We start from the raw sequence: 24,989 nt of genomic DNA, 5'->3' as shown, positions 1-24,989 counted from the left end.
AAATTTTTAACACAGCTCATAGGACAGATAAAAGAGGTGACAATCATTTAACTTTCTGAACGTAATAGAGGCTTTTTTTTTTTTTTTTTTTTTTTTTTTTTTGCGGTACATGGGCCTCTCACTGCTGTGGCCTCTCCCATTGCGGAGCACAGGCTCCGGACGCGCAGGCTCAGCGGCCATGACTCACGGGCCCAGCCGCTCCGCGGCATGTGGGATCTTCCCGGACCAGGGCACGAACCCCTGTCCCCTGCATCGGCAGGCGGACTCTCAACCACTGCGCCACTAGGGAAGCCCTAATAGAGGCATTTTTAAGCAAAAAAAAATTTACAGAATTTCCCAACTTGGATAAAATAATTTGTTCCTTGCACATAATGCAGGAAAATTTAGTTTTCATTTTTACCAATTACTGAATATGTGGATGAAAATAAGTTCTCTTCAAAGCTGAGGCTGAATGAAAGCTTCAGTCTAATTCCAAGAATAAACTTACAAAGACAAAAATACCCCCTTGAATTAAACTTAACAGGAATGTCCTACTGATTCTCAGAAAATATTTCCATTAACTGTAAAATATTAAACTTAAAAAGGTCCAGGTTTTATGTATAAACTCTACATTAATAACTTTCTTAGTATCAGCTATATTTGCACTGTGTTTAATCTAAGTCACTATGGTTTGTAGAGACTAAAATCTTCAGATAAAAGTCTAGAAATATTTCCCAAAAGGATTTACATTGTACTTTAGGAGATTCACACTGCACATTAATTGTAAAGACTTTTTATGTCAAGCCTTGTTTACCAAAATGGACTTCCAGGAATTGTGTTTTTCCTTTAACATACGTTAGTATATGAGCACTTTATGGGTCACCTAATTTCAAGTAATGGTGGAATATCCCTGTACCTGGTGTGGGACCTAGAGTGGGTGATATAGAACAATGCATATCCTCAACCAAAACTAAATAGAATATTACAGAAAAAATGTAGTGTGTTATGGATACTTTTTAGTTAAAAATGCTGGTTATGTATCAGATAGCATTTGAGTTAGTATATAAATAATGAAGAGGGCTGAATATATTTATTTTGTGGAAATCATTATTTCATGTGTTAAAAATAATTATTAATCATATACCCAGAACATGGCTCTGTTCATCATCATTAGTGAAATAAACAGTCAAGAAAGCTAGACTTTGTAGAGCTTAAATTCTAGCAAAATGCTCAAAATATTTCTAAGCATTATATATATATTTGGAAATAATTTTAAAATTTATGAATGTATGCTATAAAAAATGTTTATATAAAGTATATTAAAAATAATATTACACATAAATATGCATCAAATTTAAAATGCTTAGAGAATAATAGATTCAGTCATTCTTTTCCTGCACTAATTAATATTGTTTTAAAATATGGATGTATATTGTGCTTTGTTAGTGGAGTCTGAAATAAGTTCAGAAAATGCTTTATGTTTGTAAAAGATATGAAGGTAGTTTCGTAGTATTTTTGAATCAGCTTCATAGATCTACAAGTTGGGTGTTCCCTGGCTCTACTATCCAATCTGAACTAAGGTGCATCATTAATTGTCTTTTTATTTTGTTGTATCATCTATAAAACATGGATTCTTATATTTGCCCAGTCTATCTTGTCACACTTTTAAAAAGAGAAGATCATGATCAAGTGAGTACTTGACAGTACCACAGTGGATCACTGAAAGCTAGGAGATAACTTATTTATACTATGATTTTGGCACAGTGAGGTTTATAAGGTCTCACTTTCTTTCAGTGAAAGAGACATACCTTTTTCCCTGTAGGGGGCAGTATGAAAAAAAATGGGATCACATTTGTGAAATACATTAACTTCAATAAACAGAATAACTACATAGTGCAAAGGAATGTTTATACATTGTTTTTATTTTTGGACAACTGACCATACCACTAATTCTCATATCTCTAAAATAATCCATTTTCATGTAGAGGAAGGTATGCAATACAGGGGAAAACATACTACATGAGGAGTCATGGCTGCCAGAATTCAAAACAAAGATCTAATGTTTATTAGCAGTGAGGCTGTGAGAAATAATAGATAATGCCATCAACTCTCAGTTTTCTTATTTGTAAAAGAACCTATTTGCCCACTTTCATCAGATTATCAGACAGCTCAAAATAATGTATGCAGAAGTAGTCTGTAAATATAAACTATATCAACTCACAATTTGTTTTTATTTCATTTTAAAATACTTTGTAAACTGCAGCAGATACACAAATATGTCATGTTCATATTGGTAGCTATAAAACCACCCAGCTCTAATGATAAGATTTGAATACATCTTGCTTTCAAACCTAGCCATAATTTATAACCAGGGAGGAATAAGTGGTACTTAGAGTGATGAAATACTATGCCTTAAATTCTACTTATAAATAATCGTGTACCTATTTTTTATAATTGCATTACTGAACCACAATTTTATGATGTGAGGCAAACTTATCGACCCACTCTCATCTACATTTCCTTGTACAAAGTCAAGAAAGCTTTCCATCATCAGTTCAATAACACAATCGTTTCGTTATTAATTCAATGTTCCTATCTGTATTGAAGGAAATTCATGTGAATGTGAAGGTCAGGAAATGATGCTTAAGGCAATGAACTCAGGAATAATTCATCAATAGATTAAGGAATCGCTATATAATAGTTGGTAGAACAGGGGTCTCAGTGTGGAAGGACACAAATGTCATCTCTAATACCATAACTAGATGACTTAACGCTTGATAGTGACATCTTTTGCTATGGCTTATTGTTATAGAATGGAGGATATTTGACACAATGATTTCTAAACCCTCTTCTACCTATAAATCAAAGGTATCACACGACCAGAATTCTAAACAGAGCTCTTTCACTTGCTAGCAGTGTCATTGGTTTCTCTGAAAGAGCACACTCATGATTAGGTAACCTCTTTCCCTACACAACTCAACCCTTTAACATTATCTCCCCACCTTTTCATAGTATTTGACCTCATAGTCCAATATGATCCCATTAGGATGTTCAGGTTCTTGCCAGGATAAAGAAATGCTGTTTCTGGATGTCCGATCTTTCTTAATCGTCATGACAGGTGATGGAGCTGTAAAGAGAGGATGGGAGGGGATGATGGGATGAGGAAAATTAATCGGATTGGGAAGGGCAGTAAAGAAGAGCACAGAGGCAAGGGAACAAGCAAATGGAGTCTATTGTTGTTCTAATCTTTGGCAAGAAAGGACTATTTCCATTTCAAAGGCTCTTGAGTATTAATCTGGCCTCATATCAAGCCTCAGAAGCTGGATTATAGCCCTGGTACATACAGGCCTATGGAAAATGAGCTGAGATTTTCAGCTGCTGGTGGACTAGTGGCAAGTGAGCATATGTTTTCAATCTGCTACTATAATGTAAGCCATGAAATATATTTGATATATTAAAAAAAAGAACAAAACATCAGGACTACCTATTTGTTATAACGTTGCAAAGTTATGAATGCCAGATTCTTCAGCTCATTGGTAACATTTTCACATGCAACTCTGTAAGAAGACTGGAATCCATTACGCACAAGGAGTCCCATGGTATCCATAGGTAATAATAATATTCAGGGTATTGTAAAATAGGTAGGATTTAGGACATAGTACAATAGATCTTGACTTCTGACAAAAATCTCTCATGAATAAAAATATATATCAGGAAGAAACAATCTCTGCTTTTACATTTTCATTTCTTAAAAATATATATATTTAGTAAGAAGTACTGAGGAAATGAGTACTCTTTGTGTCACAACTCTATAGATACATTTTGAGGCATCTTATTGGGGGATGACTCTATATTTGTTATGTTTTTCTATGCATTATCAAAAGTATAGAATATGAATAAAAAACTATCTGTTTGGATCAGATATCATAGGGTCACCATTCTTTTTAATGGAAGATTAAATATGTTTTAAGAGATATACTTCAAATGCTTCCATTAAAAAGAAAAATGCACACTATCCATCAAAGTACCTTTTGTTTCTATTTTTTTTTTAATAAATTTATTTATTTATTTTTGGCTGTATTGGGTCTTTGTTGCCGTGCATGGGCTTTCCCTAGTTGTGGTGAGCGGGGGCTACTCTTCATTGTGGTGTGTGGGCTTCTCATTGCAGTGGCTTCTCTTGTTGCAGAGCACAGGCTCTAGTCGCACAGGCTTCAGTAGTAGTGGCATGTGGGCTCAGTAGCTGTGGCTCGCGGGCTGTAGAGTACACGCTCTGTAGCTATGGTGCACGGGCTTTGTTGCTCCGCGGCATGTGGGATCTTCCTGGACCAGGGATTGAACCCGTGTCCCCTGCATTGGCAGGTAGATTCTTAACCACTGTGCCACCAGGGAAGTCCTACCCTTGGTTTCAAATCTCAATCTTGCTACAATGGCCAACCAAAATACCTCACTGTGGGGTTCGGTGGCATTCTGCTGTAATGCAATGCAGCAAAATAAATTACAAACATGAAACAAACAAAAATGTAGAATTCTCAGGCACATCAACTGCTGAATTGTTTTCATTGCTAAAGGACATATTTTTTTATAGATTTTTCTCAAATCAAGGACTATTAGAACCCAGTATATTTGTATTCCCTACAACAGCTAGCAATAAAGTTCCCTATATGTTGATTTGATGTTTCTATGATTATTACTTGACGACTTTTGCATCCAACCTCTCACCTAAATTGTTCCTGTCTATAAATGCCTTTCATTTTTATTCTTCACTTAAAAATAGAGCTTTCATTAAACTTGCCTTGTGACACTTTTTTAGAAAGTGTAAACCTAAACAAAAGATCTATTGCAGTACATTTTCCATCCACCTATTTCCATTATTTGGAAGATCTTCTTATGAACTTTTGTAATTAAAGCCTCATAACTTTAATGGCCAGGGGATGATTACTTAATCTTTTTCCAAAGAAAAATGTAGGTGTTGCTTTTCTGATAGAAAAGTAAAATCATTTTCTTATTCACATCTTGCTCCCATTAACAATTAACATTCTTTCATGTAACTTGATGTAATTTACCTTTTATGTTCACTTTCTGTCTATTCAATATTATTGTTGTCTTTCTCAAACTGGCTTCACAACACCCCCAGCTCTCACCCCGAGGCAGTTTGCTGCTCTGAAACTGATTCTAAGCAAAGGATAAGTTATTTTGGTTATATTTAGTTAAAATTTTATAAACATATTTGAAGTTTATAAACACATCACTGAGTTAGAAATAAATAACAGGTACATTAAATTTTTAAGAATTAATTTCTTTTTACTTACTCTAATACTTAGAAAAATCAATTTATTATTTAATCGTTAATAGAATAATTTCATCCCCAATTGTCCTTGGAACTAAATTTTGCTTTTTGTACAAAAATAATGGAGAAATTCCACTAACTTTCCTCCTGAAGTAAATGCATTAATAGAACAACTTCTAATGTGTGCTTACAGAGCATTTCAAAGAAGCTGAATGTTGGAACACTTTCCTAGTAAACCCATGGAGACCCTCCCTACTTCGTTTCATACCACCGTGAACCTGGTTTCTTTTTCTTAACAGTTAAAATACATTTTCAAAGAAGGTTTGAAAATGAACAGGTATAGCATCTCTCCTCAGAAAAGAGGAGAGAGAAAATAATTCATTCATCCAAGAACAGTTGTGAAGAAGATTGTATTAACTTTTTAATGAAAGCTTTCCAGGCTCTTTTGGGGATCTGCTTAAATTTTATTGCTTCTGCACTGGGCAAGACTTTATAACTGTTGAAATTCTTCAAAGGTCTTTGAGCAAGCTGCAGTGCCCTGTTGGACTGTAATAAATAGCCTTTTGTAGTTCCACACTTACTTAAGTAGAGGCAATTGCTCGACGCTTGTGCCACCTCTAAGTTAAATGAACCTTTTCGGATTGCTGCTTTTAGGCCCCTGTTAAGTCATTTGTTCTGCTCTTTTAATACACACCCCTTGTACTGGCTGCATTTCAGCAGTTTCAACCCAGTGCACCAGCTGAAATCCTGTTACATTTAGGTAATGATCATCAATATTTTAATATTAATAAATAATTAACAGAAATTGTTTTTCTCTCCCCTAATAAATAATTTTAAGACATAAGAAAACACATGTAGCAAGAGAAAAATTCCATGGGCACTCCACAGTATCCACGCTTTCTAAAATGTTTTCTAGAACACTTCTTAAGTCATGTCTTGAAGTATAATTTATCCATACTTGCTCATGTGTTGTAATACAATTTGTAACATTGATGAGAAACGGTGATTTTTTTTTTTTTGGTTCGTTTTTAGGTATCTAAGAGTGATGTGTTCAAAGTAATTTTCAAAATTCATAGAAATTCTTATTTTTCTGTATAAAAGAATGTGATACAATTTATATCAATGATGCAATGTATATCTTACATTTGATTTATTTTATTCTCATTTCTCTGTTTTTTCTAAATTTGTGATTTGAAAGAGTGGTGGGTAATAGTTGTACAGAATGAAAAAAAATCCTAAAGTTAGAGAAATGCTTGGAAGGAGAGTGAAAAGTTACTGAGGCAGAGGAAGCATAGGTTTTCCCTGGTGAAATGCTGGTGTATAAGCTAAAATAGCAATTACTGATGAACACTTCAACAGCCCAGGATTAAGAGATTTATGCTGGTGACTTTTATATACCTCAAATGATATATTATTACAATGATTCTCTTATTAACAGGAAGAAGTTGATGAAGTTGATGACTAAGTAGGTTGCTATGAAACGGGTCCAGGAATTTACACAGTTTAGTGAATGAATAGTTTTGTAGGGGAAGAAAAAAAAGAATAAAAATTAAAACAGTAGGAAGATAATAATTTTTAGTAAGTTAATAACTCTAAAGTAATGTCTGGGTGTGTAACATACATTTTTGTTGTGTTGGTATTTGAGAGGGAGCAAATATTTGATCCTTAGCTTTTGCTATTCTGAGTATAATTGGATATACGTGCTCTTTGGAAAATAAAGAAAGGAGATATGATATACTTATAAAGTGAAATTTTTATTTTTAACTAAAATATTTCTTAAAAGAATACAAATACAAGAGAAAAACAGTGAAGGTTGGGAGGGAAGAAGAAGCCCATAAATCATACAGTTAATCACCCTCCATGAAGTTTTTCTGAACTTTCTCCACACCACTGAAAAATTCGGAACACTCTGAATACCGACAAATTTCTTAACTTGCGGTGTCACAATGAACTTGCTCATGGCTCTCTCAATTCATTCTTTAAAATTTTTCTTAGGTCACGACATAGGACTCGACAGATATTTCACCCCATGTTATCTAGTAATATGTGTTTTGTGAAAGCTGGTATCAAAATGCTTTTCAATTGCTGTTCTAAGGAGACATACCTTTCTGGGAACCAAGGGTTGAATTATTCCCTGAGTATTTTCTTCCCTATTTCCAGGCCACTGTAATGGCAGTTTCTTGAATCAGAGACATGCATGACTAGTCCAGAAGATAGACAGAGAAGTATAACCCTTAATAATTCATAATTGAACCCCAGTTATTTATTTACAGAGGAAGAGTAAGATTTTCTCTCAATGTCCGCCTAGCCTGAGCCATTGATTGCATCTAATGTAATAATAGAAAAGCAAATTACAATGGGCAAGCAAAGATGTCAGGCTAAGAAAGGTTTCTATGTAAAGAGATCTGGTTAGAGATGGGGTTTGTGTAGCTCACAATTTGTATTTGAATCACACAATACTTGTGCATCCAAATCTACTGTCAGACGTGGAAAGGATTTATTATTTTAACTATGGTGTTTTTAAGAGGCATTTACCCTTATTCTGTAACTAAAATATGACCCATCCTTAGAATCAGGAAGTCAAAACTTCAAAATTCAACTCTAAGGATCTGGTTTGGTTCGTTTGTTTTTATTGGGACTTTTCTCTTTCTGGGTCTGGGAATTTCTAATGAACCTCTAAGGTGTCTCTGTGGTTTAGAGATTGGACAAGTTAAAGTAATACGAAAAAAAGGCTCAGTATGTCTTTTTCTAAGGGAGCCAAAACTTTAAAAAATTATCTCCATGGGAAAATATCATCGAGTAAATGGTTGAAAGATTTTTCCTTTGAATCAGGCATGCCTTTAAAAGCATGCCTCTCTTATTATTTTGTACCATTCATTACAATACCCACTTAAGAACATTTCCTTAGTTTTTTTCAGAAGTGGACATTTCTATAAAGTCCAGAAACACTCTTGAGTTTGAATGAGCATAATCATTCATAGCTTAATGTTCTCCATCTTACCACCCCTATCCTGATTTCCCCAACTTGTTCTCTGGAATTTCCTGTTTTGATCCCAGGACTCACCATTTTTACAGCCTACCAGTTTGAATTTCAGAGTTATACTTCTTTATATATTCTCCCTCACCAATAACACTGTATGCCAATCAACTTCAGCATCTGAAAGTCGATGAATTTTCTTTCTACCCAGTTATAGTTCTTTCAGCCCTGCTTCAGTTCAAACCATTGCCATCTTTCACGTGCATTGGATTCTGTGTCTCTCATCTCAATCTTTCCAGAACTTCCCTCAATTTTCCACACATTTTTGATTTTTTATCATTTTATAAAGCAAATAAAACATTAACCGTCTTTTCCTTCAAAACCTCATAATTTCAAATCAGTTTTCCTAAACTTGTTAACTAAAAAATAAGTTTCAAAGTAAAGGTCTAGCAATCTATATTTTGAAGAATTTGATGTCAGAAATCTCTTAAGAGCACACATTTGGGAAATTCTGGACTACAATAGGATATGTAATTTGAAATTAATTACATTATTATTTAAGATTCCTCATTAGACTGTAACATACATACCAGATTTACCATTTATTGCTCGCCTTTCAAACTAAAATTCTAAAGACAATTCCTTAGGCCACTGCCTACAATTGTACTTGTAATATACTCCCTGTCTGGAACACTCAATCTCTTCCCTTTTCCACTGGAAAAATCTCTTCTACTCATTATCCTTAGAAAGGCATTGCTAATATACAGCTTTTTTTGAGTCCCTTAGGCAATAGTTAATCAGCTCCTTCCTCTGTTCTGATATATAGTATAGTTTTTCATTCTCTTATTATTTAGCCCATCTCATTGTGTTGCAATTATACCATTTGCTTACTAGTGTGTCTTCCCATTAGATTGTAAGTTCCTCAGAGTCTTTAGTGCCTAGCATCACACCAACTGTACATAAATCTATTTATTCAGTTTGGTTAGCTTTGCAAAAAAATGTACAATATATTTTGTGACTAGTTCCTTTGAAAGATAATCCTATTTAACTCCTGATTTATTATTAAAATAATAAAATTCAAACAAAAATGAAAATTGTAAGATGTTAAACAGATACCTTTTTCTATAAAATTATATCATTTATTTTGTATAGTAAAGAGAAAAATAATTTTCTAAACTGAATCAATAGTGCTGGAAGAAAAACATTCTAAAACGTATACATTGAAAGTAAATTTTGAGCAAGACCTCTCCAGAGGGGAAAATTCTGGTCAAAATTTTAGGCTTCTTAGTTCTAAATTTGTAAAATCTTTAAAATTTTCATTATTAAAATTTGAATATTCCAGAGTAGTTTTAAAAATTGGAGAATGCAGTTAAAATGTATAATCTCATTCCCATCTCAGCATGGAGCAATAAAAGAGAAAGAAAACAGTAGTAATAGAAGAGTTCATTTCATAGATGTTTATTGCATGAATTCATCAAAAGAGATGCTGTTTTTCATTTTTCAATTGATCTTTAACATTAAGTTCTCCTTCTTTTAATATCATTCAATATCCTCTTACAATCGGATCAATCTTCAATATGTTGTTTAAAAAAAATCTAGTTCTTCCTCTCCTTTACTCTCACACTACTACCATACTTATCACACTTCTGACACTTCTGGTCAGCAAATGTGTAGGTTTCCCCACACTAATCAATTCTGATTTGGTTTCCTACAATTTAACTGAATTTTGACACTATTTACTTGCAAGTAGTGTCATATTCCACACATTAAAGGCTGAATCTCATAACACTGCCCCTCACCTCAGATGCTAATCACAATGAGAAGCTTCCCAGGTTACCCACAATTTCTGTGTGACTTGGCTACAAATTGGAGGTTCCCATGACCCTCTGCTCTGGCTCAATTAATTTGCTAGAGTGGCCACAGAACTCAGGGAAACACATTTACCAGTTTATTAAAGAGTATGATAAAGGATACAGAAGAACAGCCAGATGTAGAGACATAGGGCAAGGTCTACGAGGCTCCTAAGTTCAGGAGCTTCTGTCTCTGTGGAGTTGGGGTGTGTTCACTGACCTGGAAGATCTCCTAACCCCATACCATTGGATTTTTATGGAAGTTTCATCACGTAGGCATGATAGGTCATTAACTCTATTTTCAGCCCTTCCCCCTTATCAAGGGAATGGGGTGGGCTGAAAATTCCAGGCTTCTAATAAAGGCTTGGTCTTTCTGGTGAGCAGTCCTCCTCCAGAAGACATTCAGGAGCCCACCCAGAGTCACCTCATTAGAACAAAAGACACTCCTATCACCCAAGAAATTACAAGAGCTTCAGGTGCGTGGTGTTAGGAACTGGGGTAGAAGACAAAAGGACAAAAGATGTTCCTTGTACTCATCACTTAGGAAATTGTGAGTTTTAGTAGCTCTGTGCCAGGACCAGGAGGCAGAGAACAGTATATATATTTTCTATAATCTCCATATGTAATATGGCTTTGAAAATCTATGGGAGGTAATCATAGGTTTCTAGATATAATTCTTCACTGTGAAAGAGGTTAATAGTGACACATAGCTATTTTTAAGGGTTTTATTATCCACTAAGAGTTAAGTCTAAAATAAAAAAACCTTGTAGGTAGGAAATAACAGAAAGTAGAGCAAATAAAGATTTCTTTTAAAACTAGTTGTCTTTGAAAAATGCAGCATACCAGCAAAACTGTCATAAAATATTGAGATTCCTGGAGACATTATATACATTTATAGCATCAGTATATTTTAGAAAAAAAATAATGTTCCTTGGATTTGCTGAGATATTCTACAATATTCTTCTCTTTAAGTCCTTTGAAGAGCCATGAGTACTCTCAACATGCCTGTAGTCTCTGAGTCCAGTGAGCCCTAATCAAGGACTTCATGCATGTACAAGGCGATGAAAATGGCAGGTAGTTATTCATAATGTGTGTGTGTGTGTGTGTGTGTGTGTGTGTGTGTGTGTGTGGTGTTTAGCCTCATGTTCTCTATTTACACAGATAATGTGATGCTGCTGGAGGGTCTAGCTGTCTTTTAACAGGAGACAACTAAAATTAAATTACATCTAGGGCATTCTTTTCCTTCATCGATTACACATGAAGCATAAAGTTCTCTTAAAATTCCTAGACAGGTAGACATTGAGCTCTGCATGTATTATTTTAAACTATGCAATATTCTTTACATTATTTCTGAAAATCCACACTTCACACTTCTAAGGTCTGAGCCTAAATTTAGAAAAATGCATTCCAGAGATAATATACATGGAAAGGATAGAATCTTCCCTCCCAGAGAGCCGAAAGTTGTCTGAGAAATTCCTCACTTCATAAGATTTCTAAATATCTTACAATTTCCAGAAGATACAACTTGGCTTTGGGAATAGCAATATGTCTTAATCCTGAATTTTTCAAAGTTCTTCTTGGATAAACTTCCTAGTTATTCTATTTAGAAAATCTGCTTTGATAGGATTTTTTTTGTTTTGTTTTGTTTTTTGTTTTTTGTTTTTGCGGTACGTGGGCCTCTCACTGCTGTGGCCTCTCCTGTTGTGGAGCACAGGCTCCGGACGCACAGGCTCAGCGGCCATGGCTCACGGGCCCAGCTGCTCCACGGCATGTGGGATCCTCCCAGACCGGGGCACGAAACCGTGTCCCCTGCATCGGCAGGCAGACTCTCAACCACTGCGCCACCAGGGAAGCCCTGCTTTGATAGGATTTTAATATCCCAAGTTCCTAACCAATGTAGGATTGTAAGCTTGTTGTCTTCATTCAGCAGCTTCCACAAAATAAAGACAATAGAGTAGAAACTTCAAAACCGAAGTTAATAATCCAAGTTTAAATACTAAATATGAAATCTTGGGCAAAATCAAATGATATACAACATTTAGTACAGGCAAAATTATTTTAGTATAGATGTCGCCAAAGAGTGAGAGGAGCAGCTGTTGAATACAGATAATAGGGATGTGGTGGGGAAAAGGGTGATGGTACAAGATCAAGACCAGATGAATGAAGAGAAAGCTTCAGTCAAGAACTAGGCTAACCACAGTGTGAGGTTTTGTTTGTTTGTTTCAAAGGATTGCTGAGGTAGTATGTCTGTTCTGACTCAAGAGTCCTTCAGGAGTAGAGTGGCCACGTTCCAGCACAGGACAGAAGGGACTACATCTGGACTACGGTGGTATTCTCTGTGGAGCTTCTGACAAGCAGCCTGCTGCCTTCTAATTATGTGCAGCAGTGGACTTTACAACTTTATACAACTTACAACTTTAACGCACCTTTGGAGCAAAAGAGGACTGCCGTTGACCCAGCTTCCGCTTTACAGATAATGGCAAGAAAACTAGTCTGAAAGGCTACCCTCTTGGGTCTTGGGTTGTTTGGTTCATGTGTTCAAGCAGAACAGAAAGGAGGACAAATTTACAATATATTATGTATGTTATATTTAGAAAATAGACAAAATATATACTGGTCTTAAGTAAATTAAACTTTTATTCACAAATTATAACTATAAAAGGAAAGGGGGCACTGATAGAAATACTCTGTATTTTCACAGGGGTAGATATGTTTATTAAAAGTCATTTAATTTTCCTTACAGTTAAGACAATTCACTATATATAAATGTTACCTCAATTTAAAAAGAAGTAAAATATATGATTTGCATAATTAGGTCTTAATATTGATATGTCACACTATTAACTATATTTTCCCTATTTTCTGTTTTTTGTTTTTTTTTTGCGGTACACGGGCCTCTCACTGTTGTGGCCTCTCACGCTGCGGAGCAGAGGCTCCGGATGCCCAGCGGCCATGGCTCACGGGCCCAGCCGCTCCGCGGCACGTGGGATCTTCCCGGACCGGGGCGCGAACCCGTGTCCCCTGCATCGGCAGGCGGACTTTCAACCACTGCGCCACCAGGGAAGCCTTATTTTCTGTATTCTTTATGCTCTGGCATCTGGAGCCTTGCTGACCAGGGATAGGCTGCCTCTCCCAGGGTTAGCCAATTCCTAGAAATGGCAAAGACTGGCCCAAGTGTGTGCCTCTCATACTGCAAACTAATCAACACATTACCTTCTCCATCTGGCTCTTATGCTGTACCAGGAAATATTCCTCTGCCCCAATCATCCTAAAACCAGGTACCAGACAACTAGAGAAAGTCCTTATACCTCACAGTCTACTGCTGAAATTATTCAAACTAGCCAATCCTAACTAAGTATACTTACCTTATCTCCCCTTGCCTTGCCTTTCTTACAAAACCAGAGTAAAGGCTCTTGCCCATGCTTTTTCCTTGCTCCCTCTACCTCCTGACTGACCCTGGTGTTTCTCTGTGTGGTCCTCCAAGGTATGACATGCCCCTTCCTCTTGGGGACTGTAAATAACAAACTACCTTTTCAATAGCAATTATTTCCTTAATCTGCTGGCCTTACTATACCTGAATAATAATAAAAATTACATTTTAAAATAATCACTGTAGTGGAATAGCATCTAGATGTTTTTTCAAACAAATAAAAACCTCTCCTTGACAGACAGCTAATGCGGTATCTAAGGAAATACGTGGTATGCACACAGTCTGGCAGTAATTATTTTTTTCTTACTTTATTCAAACCCAGAAACTGCTATGATGCACTGTCTTTGATGTTTAACCAACACTCAGGTTTAAAATCTACCCGTAGAAGCTTTGATAAAACACATTTTTAACCTATTATGCTATTTAAGGGAGAGGTACTTCTGCAATTATAGGCTTTCTGCCTGTTGGACACCAGTATCTCTGCCCATTAAATCCATGATTTTAGTCAAACTTCATTGTTAGATACTAGACACTAAATCCTAAGCTGACATCCTTATCTGGACCTGCTCCTAGTTGGTTTCATTGAGGCCCAAGGTAAACAATTTTGTTCATTCTTTGCTGGATCCTTTCATTTTTATAAGTAAGAAAAGAAGACAGAGAAAATGATATCACAGTGTGTCAGTCCAGAATTCTTTAAGGCACCACATATAAACACTCTTGTAGTAGGATTAGTTGGGGTTTGTGTCACAGGTAATAAATAGCTAACTTTAACTGAGGTACTGAAATTTGAAACACGTACACACACACACAGATTTATGCATGCAGGCCTTTGTATAAAATCAAGTCCAGTCCTACAATAACTTCACTCTCACTTATATATGTTCTTGGTTGAGTGAGAAATTGATTTATTCCTGAAGGAATGACAATTGTCCTTATAAGTATCATATCCATGAGTGAGCAACCATTACTTTACTCTTCACTGCTGTATGAATCATGAATTTTTATAACGCATTTTCCCCCCATAAATGTACACCATAGAAGTATATGTTGCATCTAAATAGTATTGATCCTGTGTGTGGAAGCAGAAAAAAATGTTGAGAAATTCTGCCTAGCATATGGCTTGTATAGGCCTGGCCTATATGGCTTGTGTATGCCTAGCAATTCTACCTTGAGTGCAACAGAGACTAACTGAAGCAGGGAGGGAGGTCCTTTTTAGCAATCATGTAGGTTGATCCCTTCCTTTAGGGAAGTAAAAGCCCAAACCTCCCATAACAGGAAATCTGCAAAGTCTGGTCAAACATTTGGAAATCAGATTTTCAAATTAACTCAGAGCTATCCAATTTACTTACATACAGAAATTCTCATTGGCTTGAAAAAAATGGGAAAAGGGAGTATTCCAGAAAAGAGAACATTTTTGATGGGTCATTATATAGAATGTAAAATGTTTTGATGACAATAAAATCATCTTTCTGAGTAGCCCTACTTCCATGTTGCTTTTATGCTAGGAACTTATTTATAATATAGATATACTCTTAACATAATAGTCTTTATTTGTTAATTCTAAAGAAGTCACCTGAAAAAATTTTAATAGGAAAAGGCTAAATACACTTAACTATACATGAATCCTAATATTCACTTCTGCATCATCCCAAACCCCTGATCAATTAAAATTTAACTAATTAATTACTAAAAAGAGGCTGTGTTTATTAATTTTTGCAGTCTAGCTGTCTGTAATTTGCAGGTGGGGAATATGCCAATTTGAGTGTTTTGCATATTTATATAAAGAAAATGCACATCAACAGAGACTTACAGAGTCTCCAAAAGCAATTATGCCTGCAAAATTTCTCTTTTGGCTGTAAAATTTGCATTGCCCACGCTTGCACTTACTAAGACACTTCCCAAGCAAATTCCCTCATTCTTTGTCCCCTATCACTTGATTAAGAAATACAAACATTTAGTTGCCCTAAATAATATTTCATTCTCCACAAACAGAGATTTTTAAAACTGTAAGCAGAAAACAAAGAGGAAATTGCAGAGGCAGACTACCTGCTGTTTAATTTCCATGATGCCTGTGGCCTGACCTCTTTAGTTCCAGGCACAGGATTAATTTATCTAAAGAATTTTTGTCAAATACCTTTTTAGCTAGCCATGAATTTGGGAGTAATGTTAATTCTCAAGTCCATCCAAATAAGGAAAATGCATCAATACATAGTTTTGCAATTATGCAAACTTCACATAATTGACCTTAGAATTTTGAGAGCTGGAGCAGATTAGTTTTTACATGCCCCATAAAAATTTTAGCACATTAGAAAAAATAGCCTTAAGTTGTTCCATTTTTGGATTGCATAAAAAAGCAAAAAGGAAGTTATGCAGATACAAATATAGTAATACTTGTTTCATTTGAGTTTGGCTTTCATTTCAATGTTTATATTTGGGTTCCTGCATTTCTAATTCCCAATAGCTGACAAAAAATTGTCTTTAGTCTACATAGAACAGTTCTCAGACAATGCTGCATAATCTTCAGATTTTAGAGGAGAGACATTTCATTTTAACTGAGGTGTGGAAAAATTCTAAACATTCATTCCCAAGCTTGTGAACTGAACTTAAATCACTTTGTGTTGAGTTTTATTTATGAAAAAATAAATTCAACGTAAAGACTCAAATTAAAATTATATTTAAAAACTGAGTTAAAAATGCAGTGATGAGTTCATCATCATTACTTTTTGGAGGGCATAAAAATATTCTAAAACTTATTTATGGTGACAGTTGCATCAGTCAGTAAAATTACTGAAGATTATTGAATTGTATATTTGAAGTGGGTAGATTTCATGAAATGTAATATATACCTCAGTAAAGTTATACAAAAAAAAAGAATAACCTGAAGTAAAAAGTATGCATTATTTACCAGAATTGAGAGGTGGTTAAATTAATTGCATGGCTTTGAATGATTTTGAACTTTTTCTTTTTTACTGTGCTCCATATATTTTATCTAATTTTCAGAATTGTGTGTTGAAAAAAAAACCCTGTATAAATTATTATACAGACAGGATAACTGGCCTGGTCTGTCAGATTTCTTCTAGAATTGAAAAACAATAAGCCAAAAATCATTATTATTCACATTGCACAGTCTGTGGTTTAGCTTTGGAAACATGCTTTTCAAGTTAAATTTACTTCAAAATGTACCTAGCTAGAAGAAAAAAATGAGGGAAAAATGCTAGAGGCAAAGCAAACCTGAGGTTGCGAAATCTGGCAGTCCATTCTCCAAACGCGACTGAGTTTTCCTATCCCTGTTACATTCTAGGGGGGCTCACAGTTGGTTTTCATATATGCGTTTACGGATCTGTGTACACATCTTGCTTTCCTGAATGGCTAAAATATGGTACTTTACTCTTTGTTAACCTTAGAAATAACTGACTGTCAAACTGATTTGGGGCTCTATTGGCTTGGTTTAATCCTCTGAAAAGGGATCCTGAAATAAGAAGCCTCTAAGACCAGACGCTGGGTTCTAAACAATGTATAGAATTTGCAAATAGGTACATGTGGAATGAATATTCCATTAACATTTGTGCTCAATATAAAGCATCCAGTGCATAGGCAATTACACATAATAAAATGTTTGTGTTCTCTTCATTCATATTGTTTTTAAATGTACAGCCATAGGTTGGGAAGTGCTTTAGGTAATTTACCACTAGCTTTCTTGTGAAATGGTGGATCCTGAAATCAGATAAGAAAAAAAAAATCAACCCAAGTAAAACAAGTTTTGAACAACAAAAAATGAGCATGTCCTTATTGCAAAATCCATAGCAATTAAGCTTATAATAAGGGAAGTGACTACCAGAAAGACAGACACAGAAGGAAAATTGTGAGAAAAATTTTCCAACACATTCCATCAAAAGTCAGCAGGGTTTTACAGGAAACAATCAAATGATTGTAGAAAGAAAACATGCAACCAAAGAATTTATTCAGTTAACATCTATAATTTAACAAAATAACATGTTCAAAGTCATTTTTCTGAAGACAAATTAGAAGGCTCTATGGACTACAAATTGCTAACTAGCAATGTTCATGTAAGGAAATGACAAATCACATTGATGACAAACTATCCCAAGAGTGGCTGCTGCAAAAACTGGCAACTGACTACTTAATGTCAACTTTATTGGTAACTTTGAAATCTTAAAGCAACACATTTTAACCCAAATATCAGTGGAAAACATGCAATATAGAGGAGACTATGTTTGTTTTATTAAATACGAACATAAAACCACAAAAAACTGATGGATACAAATATTTTACGAAATTTGAACACAAATTATTTAAATCATATGAATCATCAGATCCAACACCAGTGAGAAAACTATATACCCATAGCTGATATGGAATGGAAGAAAACTGATGAAATGTAAAACCTGAATGTACTAGTTTTAAAAATCCAACACAAAAAGACTTATTTATATGTACACTCAATATATATCTACCATCATATATATGTGTATATACATGTACATGTACCCTATGTAAAGCTCAATTACTGATACTTTTATATATTAGATTCACACATTATTTCATTTAATTCTAACAGCAATCTTAAAAGATGGGAATTTTTCTGATTTCAAAAAACAAAGGAAACCTAGAATTAAAAATATTAAGACACTCAACTAAAACATTAGCAAATTGTGGTACTCACATTCATTTTCACAAACTTCTCTCATTTCAGTTTTACCATTCATACTTTCCAGTTACACTTCGTAATATAAGCAATGAGATAATTTCTATTTAAATTTTATAGAAGATATAATTTATCTTCTATAAAAGTACATTTAAAAAAAAAAGTAGTGACTAGTATTTAATCCCATACTCTTTCTCTTTCCTACTACCCTACTGGATTAAGACTAAAGAAATATTCAAGTTGTTCCTCTAGAAAGACACTTGAGACAGCAGAATTTTATATATCATTTAATAAAGCAACAATCCTAGTTAGCCTTACAGCTCTCCTTATCATGGTTCTAAGGTCCTTCCTAAATTAATAATGTAATAAATACTATTTTACATGTTCCTTTTTGCATATATTTGATTAATTCTTTAGTAAAAATCATTAAATATCATAAAATGATTTCATTCCAGAGAGGCTGTGTGTCTATCACCTGTCAGGTATGATGGAATGGTTAAAGCAGTTTACAATGGTTAAAACAATGTAAAAGTGGATGTGGAGCCCACCTTTATGGAGATGGAAAATATTCTCATCACTAGAATTGGGTTTCTTTACAAATTACTATCTGATACCTTCTGCTCCCCTATATGCATATGGAACTTATCATCTCAGTTAAAGACTAGCTGATATGAAGTACTCCAAACCATTCAATTCCTAATGAGCATATTTTCTTGGTGTCCCAACAGTATCCCTTTGGAATTTACTATTGTAGGGTAACTTTCCTATCTCAAGCTGCCAGCATTTCACTCCATTTGACTGAGGGCTTTCTTTGGCCATCAGAGTCAGCTCTGCCCAAGCATTTCAGGCTGGAAGTTCTAAGAATTAATACTCCTTCAATTAGTTCTCATCCTTGGGACAGCCTCAGTCAAGAACAGATAAAGCTTGGATATTTATACCTAGATGCCTTATCTTCTGTTGAATGGCATAACTCTGAAGCAAATGTTCTACACTGACTCTCACTGTTCAGCAGCAGAATTAAATTCCAGTCTTCCACAGGGTAACTTGACCAATACCTGACCCTTCATAGGTTGCCTTCCTTTCCCTGTTTTATTTTCATACTCCCCTACCTGTAGAAGAAGCCAAACTAAGGCTTCTAGAAGAAGACAAACTAAGACACCTCGGGTCTCTGAAGATACTCAGAATATTGATGAGAGCTGAGACCATCTTGAACTCTATTTAGATTTTCAAGACATTTACACAGTTTGTTTCTATTCTAGTTAATAGCAAATACTGTCATTAGAAAGTCTCTGTATCCATTGGGTCTTTGTTTAGGGAAACCAAACACAGACACACAAACAGATATAACAAGTGCGGTTACCCAGAGCTAACATACACACACATATACACACTCCTACCCCAGCACCATCAATGCCTCAAACTCACTCCTGAGAGTTAGAAGTTATAACACAGATATTAGAAATTACTTGAGTAAGAGGACTACAGTTGCTACAGTGGGATAAAAAGATGGTTTTTGGTGTTACCTAGAACTTTAGTGGCATCATTTTTGTTCAATTAGACCTCTACTTTTCTAACTACTCTAGGTAGAGGTAACTCTTTTGGACCAAATGGTTAGTTTTTTGTTTTTTTGTTTTGTTGTGTTTGTTTTCTTTTTTTTAATCCTGTCCTTCTATGCTCAGAATACAGCATTCCCAAGTTAGAAAAGCAGAGGTGCTTTGTTATTTAGCCATTCTTGGGTATTTGTAGGCAAATACCAGACGTATCATGACAATGTGTCCTCAAACAGGAAGTAGGCATCACTGTGCACACCAGACCCATGACATTTTTTAAATGGAATACAGAGAACAGAGCTCCTCTGATCTGCTGAAACTTGATTTCCTGTTCTTTGATAACATTGCTAGAATATCTCATAGCTTCCTGTTAACTTTCAGTTATTAATGCCCAGTGTATACCATTATAAAACATCAATATCCTGGGTGAGAGAGAAAAAACTTTGCACTTTTATTCCTTCTTTCTCTCTTCTGATGTTGGGGGCACTGTGTAGAGACTGTGGAAAAATGAAAAAGTTTATACTTACTGTGCACACAATTGCACTGTATTTATTGAGTCCACTGTTTTCTTGGCTGATACCAGACATTGGAATTGTGTGCTGGCTCCCTACAGGCACTTGTGACTTTTTCAGAGGACTCTGTAGGTCTCAACATTGCAGGGACCCATTTTGAGCCATTTAAAAGACCTTCGAGAAATCTGGTCCCATCTGTTTGCAGTTCTTTTTGATTGTGGTATTGATTGTGGTATTTGATTATGAATTTTTGTCCTATTTTGTGATTTTATTTGCCAATTTCCAAGCAACTGAAAAATACCTTGCTGAACATCTTATATGTAACTAAATGTGTGTGTGTATAATATGTATAAATGTATATATTTTACCTTTAATTTTGGAAACTAATTTTTTAAAAATCTTTTTGTTGTCTTAATAGATACTAACATTTATTATATATAGTACTATATATGATACACATATCATAATAATTGCACTGAATGACTATCTCGTCTTAGAGTTACATTCTTGAACCCAGGATGAATAAAACCAAGTAATGACATCTTCTCCATCCTACACCTCTCAAAGCCTTACAGAACTCAATTTAGTTTTATGTTGGGGTAACATGTTACAGAAGCCCACAAACAGAAGCCTGTACTCGGATTGAAAGTGAGGTAAAATATATCTCTGAATAAATCTTTCCTGTCAATTCACATGGTGAGTGAAAATTAGAGTCCAGTAGGAATCAGAGAAAGAGGCAGATAAGTAAGTCCCCTCTGGGAGAGACTCATTCATAGCAGGGTGATGATGTCCTGGGTATCTCACTGTCTAGCAGACTTCACCAGAAGAGACACATGTCCCATAGGAATTGAGACAAGTGGGCTCACACAGAAATCTTTTTTGTTCTTACTTCCTCAGTTCCCACTTGTTGCTATAAGAACATTCTGAAATAACACTGCCATTTTACAATTACTACTCCCAAAGTTTTGTTTTGTAAGGTAAGACAGATATTAGGCAGAGATGCAGAAATACAAGGCTTACCTACAGATATCTACATACAATGGAGAAAATACTACACACATTTGTTAAGTTTTTATCTTGTCTAAGGAGCCAATTTAAAAAATAGTCTTGAAGAAGTTATAAATGAGCTACAAAATTTCTTTAAAAGTAAAGATTAAATGAGATGGAAAAAAAGAAAAGCCGAATTTATCTGAGTGTTAATATTATTTACCTTTGTAAGTCTTTACCCTTCCAAAGACTTGACATTAATTTAAAAAGTTGATCTCAAGAATAAATATAAATAGTACTCAGCATAAATTCTATTTAGTGCCAGAGACCTTTAATCAAATTAGAAAGTTACAAGAATAAGAATTGAAACCACTTTTATGTAGTGAAAAGACTAGAAAAGCAAAGTGATAAAATATTTTGGAGTACCACATATTTTCTTAATCAAGATGCATTTGTTGGATCAAATTACTTTTTTCTTGCAGCAGTTCTATGCAGACACATCCTTGATCCTTTTGTGGTTTAAACTGATTTTGTGAATACTCTTTTTAAAATATATTGCCAGTGCAAAGTGAGATAACATACCTTCTTCTGAGAGTCAAATGTTAAATTATTCTGTTTGTTTTATTTATGATTTAAGGTAACTGTCTCATTCATCAGTAATAATGCTTACCACAGTCTTCAGGAGACAGAGACTAAGCCTTTCAAATGAATGACTATAAAGTGAATAGCTTGTGCCAAAGGATGATTCATTTGATTTAAAACACATTTGTAGAACAAATTTTGGAACTGTGCACACTTGTTAATTTTCTCTTTTGTGATTTTCCTTCTCTTTTGTAGGTTGGCAATCAAAACCAACATCTAGACAGTGCCAAGTCTGATGAAGCGGTTAAGAGCATTCCTGGAAGTGGCATATATGCCAATGGATCAGCTATTTGCAATTAGAAGAAATAAAAAGTCTGTGTTAGATATGAATAAAAGCTGTTGTATGGTTTGGGCTTTTTAAAATCTTTTTAAGAAATATATCTTGGAATACAGAAGCTTGAGCCTAAGCATGAGGGTGACAGGGGGACTGCCAGAAATAAGTCAACATGCTCCATCATAGTATAGAGCCATTCAGGACCAAATCTGTATATCAGGTCTCTTCAAGTTCTAGGTCATGACTAGTGAAGTTATGAGTTGTCTTAGGAACTTCTATTGATTCACGCTGTCTTCTTATTTGCAGAGTCTGCTGGGGCTGACTGATCCAAAAACTTCAGATGGATAGATCTTTGGTTTTAAGGTGGGCAAAAGTCAATCCCAATTTGATTTAAATCTTTCAGAACAGATTGATTATTAATTATGCAGAAACTTGTGGTAACATTTTCTTTCCTATCTCTCCATACCATCATGGTTTTACATTTTTAGAATTGAACAAAGCTTTTAGATAAATTCCCTGGCTAAAAGTGAATCATAGAGAATTGCGCTGTAGAAACAGTGAAGGTGATACTAAAGCCCACCACCAGACACATTCTAGTAACTCTTCAAACGTTGAACTATTTAAACACTGTTTCTCTTCAACATAGGTAATTAAGGTTGTCCAGGATATAAAAAGTTTTCACAAAAGACATTTCTCTCCCAGTCTTGAAATTTTGCTACTTGTCAATTTCAGTCTTTTGTTTTTTTCCTTTCATATCACTGCGCTTTTTACAATAAACTAAATACAAGAACATAGACTAGAACAAACTCTGCCCATCAACAGATTTCCCCTAAAAATTCTGAATGTGTCAGACTGCATAGCTGTAGATTACTGAACTAGAGAAGATACTGGCTGACAGTATTTAGGGAAACTCCACATATCTCCTTGATAAGATACCAGCTCACACTTCCTCTTAACTTATGAACTGTTTCTCAGTTTAGCGGGTAGAAGTGGGCCTAGGAAAATAGGATTCCTGTACAATGAGTACAAGAAGAGAATGTTAATTAAGGTCCTCTTCATTAAATAATTAAGGAAGCTAACCTTCCAGGAAAACTGAAAGACATGAGAACAGATAGAAGAAATTTTGTTTAAATTGCATAAGTAGGAGGCTATGACAATTGTGGCCATAGTACAGATCACAATGTCTTAAAATCATTAGCCAAAAACAAGTAACAACAACAAAAAAATCACTGGAATAAAAAATACGTGAACAACTATCATGAATGTTTTTTTCAGAACAGAGCTGTACCTGCACAAAAACTGATTTTACAGAGAACTGACTACCTTGAAACATTTATTTTCATACAGTTTAAGAGCAGATGTAATAAAATTTCCATACTGGCTTACTTAATTCCTTGGTAGTTCTGTTATTTTCTTACTTAATACCCACTAGTGAGTTGCAGAGGTTTTGTCTAGATACACAAAGGAGATGAACAACAGTGGTATCAGTTTGAAAGGGCACATCACATTTTTATTCTGTGATTTAGCAATTTCTGAATCCTGATCCAATTCAGTTCATGACCTGTTTCAGGCAAAGTGACTTTCTAGATTCACCTATCTCTTCCTTCTTTCCTCCTCATGTTGAGAGAAACAGGTTTTTCCTATTTCTTTTCATGACTAATACCTGCCATTGATTCCATTCCTTCTTACCATTACTTGAGTCCTCAAAAGCCCTGCTGACCTTGCCATTACATTGCTAAACCATATTCTTCTTCCCTTCAATGGCATGCTTCAGTAGAGGGGAAAGTGGTGGTTAAGAATGCAGGCACTGCTGTCAGATTACTTGAGTTCAAATCATGATTCAGCAACATCTGTGTGAACTTAAGTATGTTACTTAACGTGCTTTTCTCAGTTTCCTCCACTAAAAAAACTGGGAAAATAAGAGTTTCTATTTTATAGGGCTTTTTTCCTAATGAAGATTGAATTAAATAATACACAGAACACAATTAGCACAGTGCCTGCCACACGGTATGTACTTTAACATTTGCAATCCAACTTCTGTCCCCAAATTTCACTCTCAATGGTCTCAAGTGGTGGGGTACATCCCCAACCACCAACAATAGTAGCTTTTGTATTCTGATCTACTTCTGTGAAACCTCTGGTATTTAAATCCTCTGCTCATTCCTCCCTTTTTCTTGTATCTCTTTCACTTAAAAAGTATCTAAGAGTACCAATTTGGATGAGGACCAATCTAGCCACTATGAAAGAGACAAATGTGGGCCGTGCCTGGATCATGCCCTTGAGGAACTTAGAGTACAGTAGGAAAAATTAAATGCATATAAAATGTCATTCTAATGTAAATTAGAATAGAAGAGCACCATAAGAGATGCAGATAACTGATAATGTAGTGCTATGGGAGTTCAGATGAAAGCACAATTACTGCTAGCTGAGAAGAATTAGAGAAAATTAATGGAGCTGCTGGCATTTAATCTGGGCCTTGCAGGATGGAAGGCATTTGGATACATAAATATTGAATTAGTGTATTTTAGGTGAAGGTCACCAAATCTGCAAAACTTCCTGGAGAATAAGAAAGAGTTAAATTTGTTTTTGATTATGGTTGGAGATTTACGTGAAGCCTACATGTGAAAGGTCTTCATTTCCAGGCTAAGAAGTTTGACTTTTTTTCCTCTATTATGGGGAGCCATTAAAGCTTTTAGAACAAGTAAGCAACATGATCAAAATGGTATTCAATAAGATTAATCCTGCCATGATTTCATTACAGTTCAGCAAACATGGATAAGACCCAGTGCCTGCTTTTGAGGAGTTACAGCATTGGGTGAAGAAGGAAAACAATTT

General features: G+C 35.1%; 1 protein-coding gene across 2 annotated transcripts in view; it reads right to left on the bottom strand.

Moving 5' to 3' along the window:
* EPHA3 (EPH receptor A3) overlaps positions 1 to 24,989 on the bottom strand; it is a 366,230-nt gene that overhangs the window by 79,925 nt on the left and 261,316 nt on the right. For both annotated transcript variants that reach the window (XM_030860979.2, XM_030860980.2), the window contains exon 6: positions 2,982 to 3,106. In XM_030860979.2, coding sequence (XP_030716839.2) covers positions 2,982 to 3,106 — 125 coding nt within the window. The remainder of the gene's footprint in view (positions 1 to 2,981; positions 3,107 to 24,989) is intronic.

The sequence above is a fragment of the Globicephala melas genome, chromosome 4 (genome assembly GCF_963455315.2).
Source record: "Globicephala melas chromosome 4, mGloMel1.2, whole genome shotgun sequence".
In the NCBI taxonomy this organism is placed as follows: Eukaryota; Metazoa; Chordata; class Mammalia; order Artiodactyla; family Delphinidae; genus Globicephala; species Globicephala melas.
Note: the sequence above shows the minus strand (reverse complement) of the source record. Positions and strands in the feature narration are given on the sequence as shown.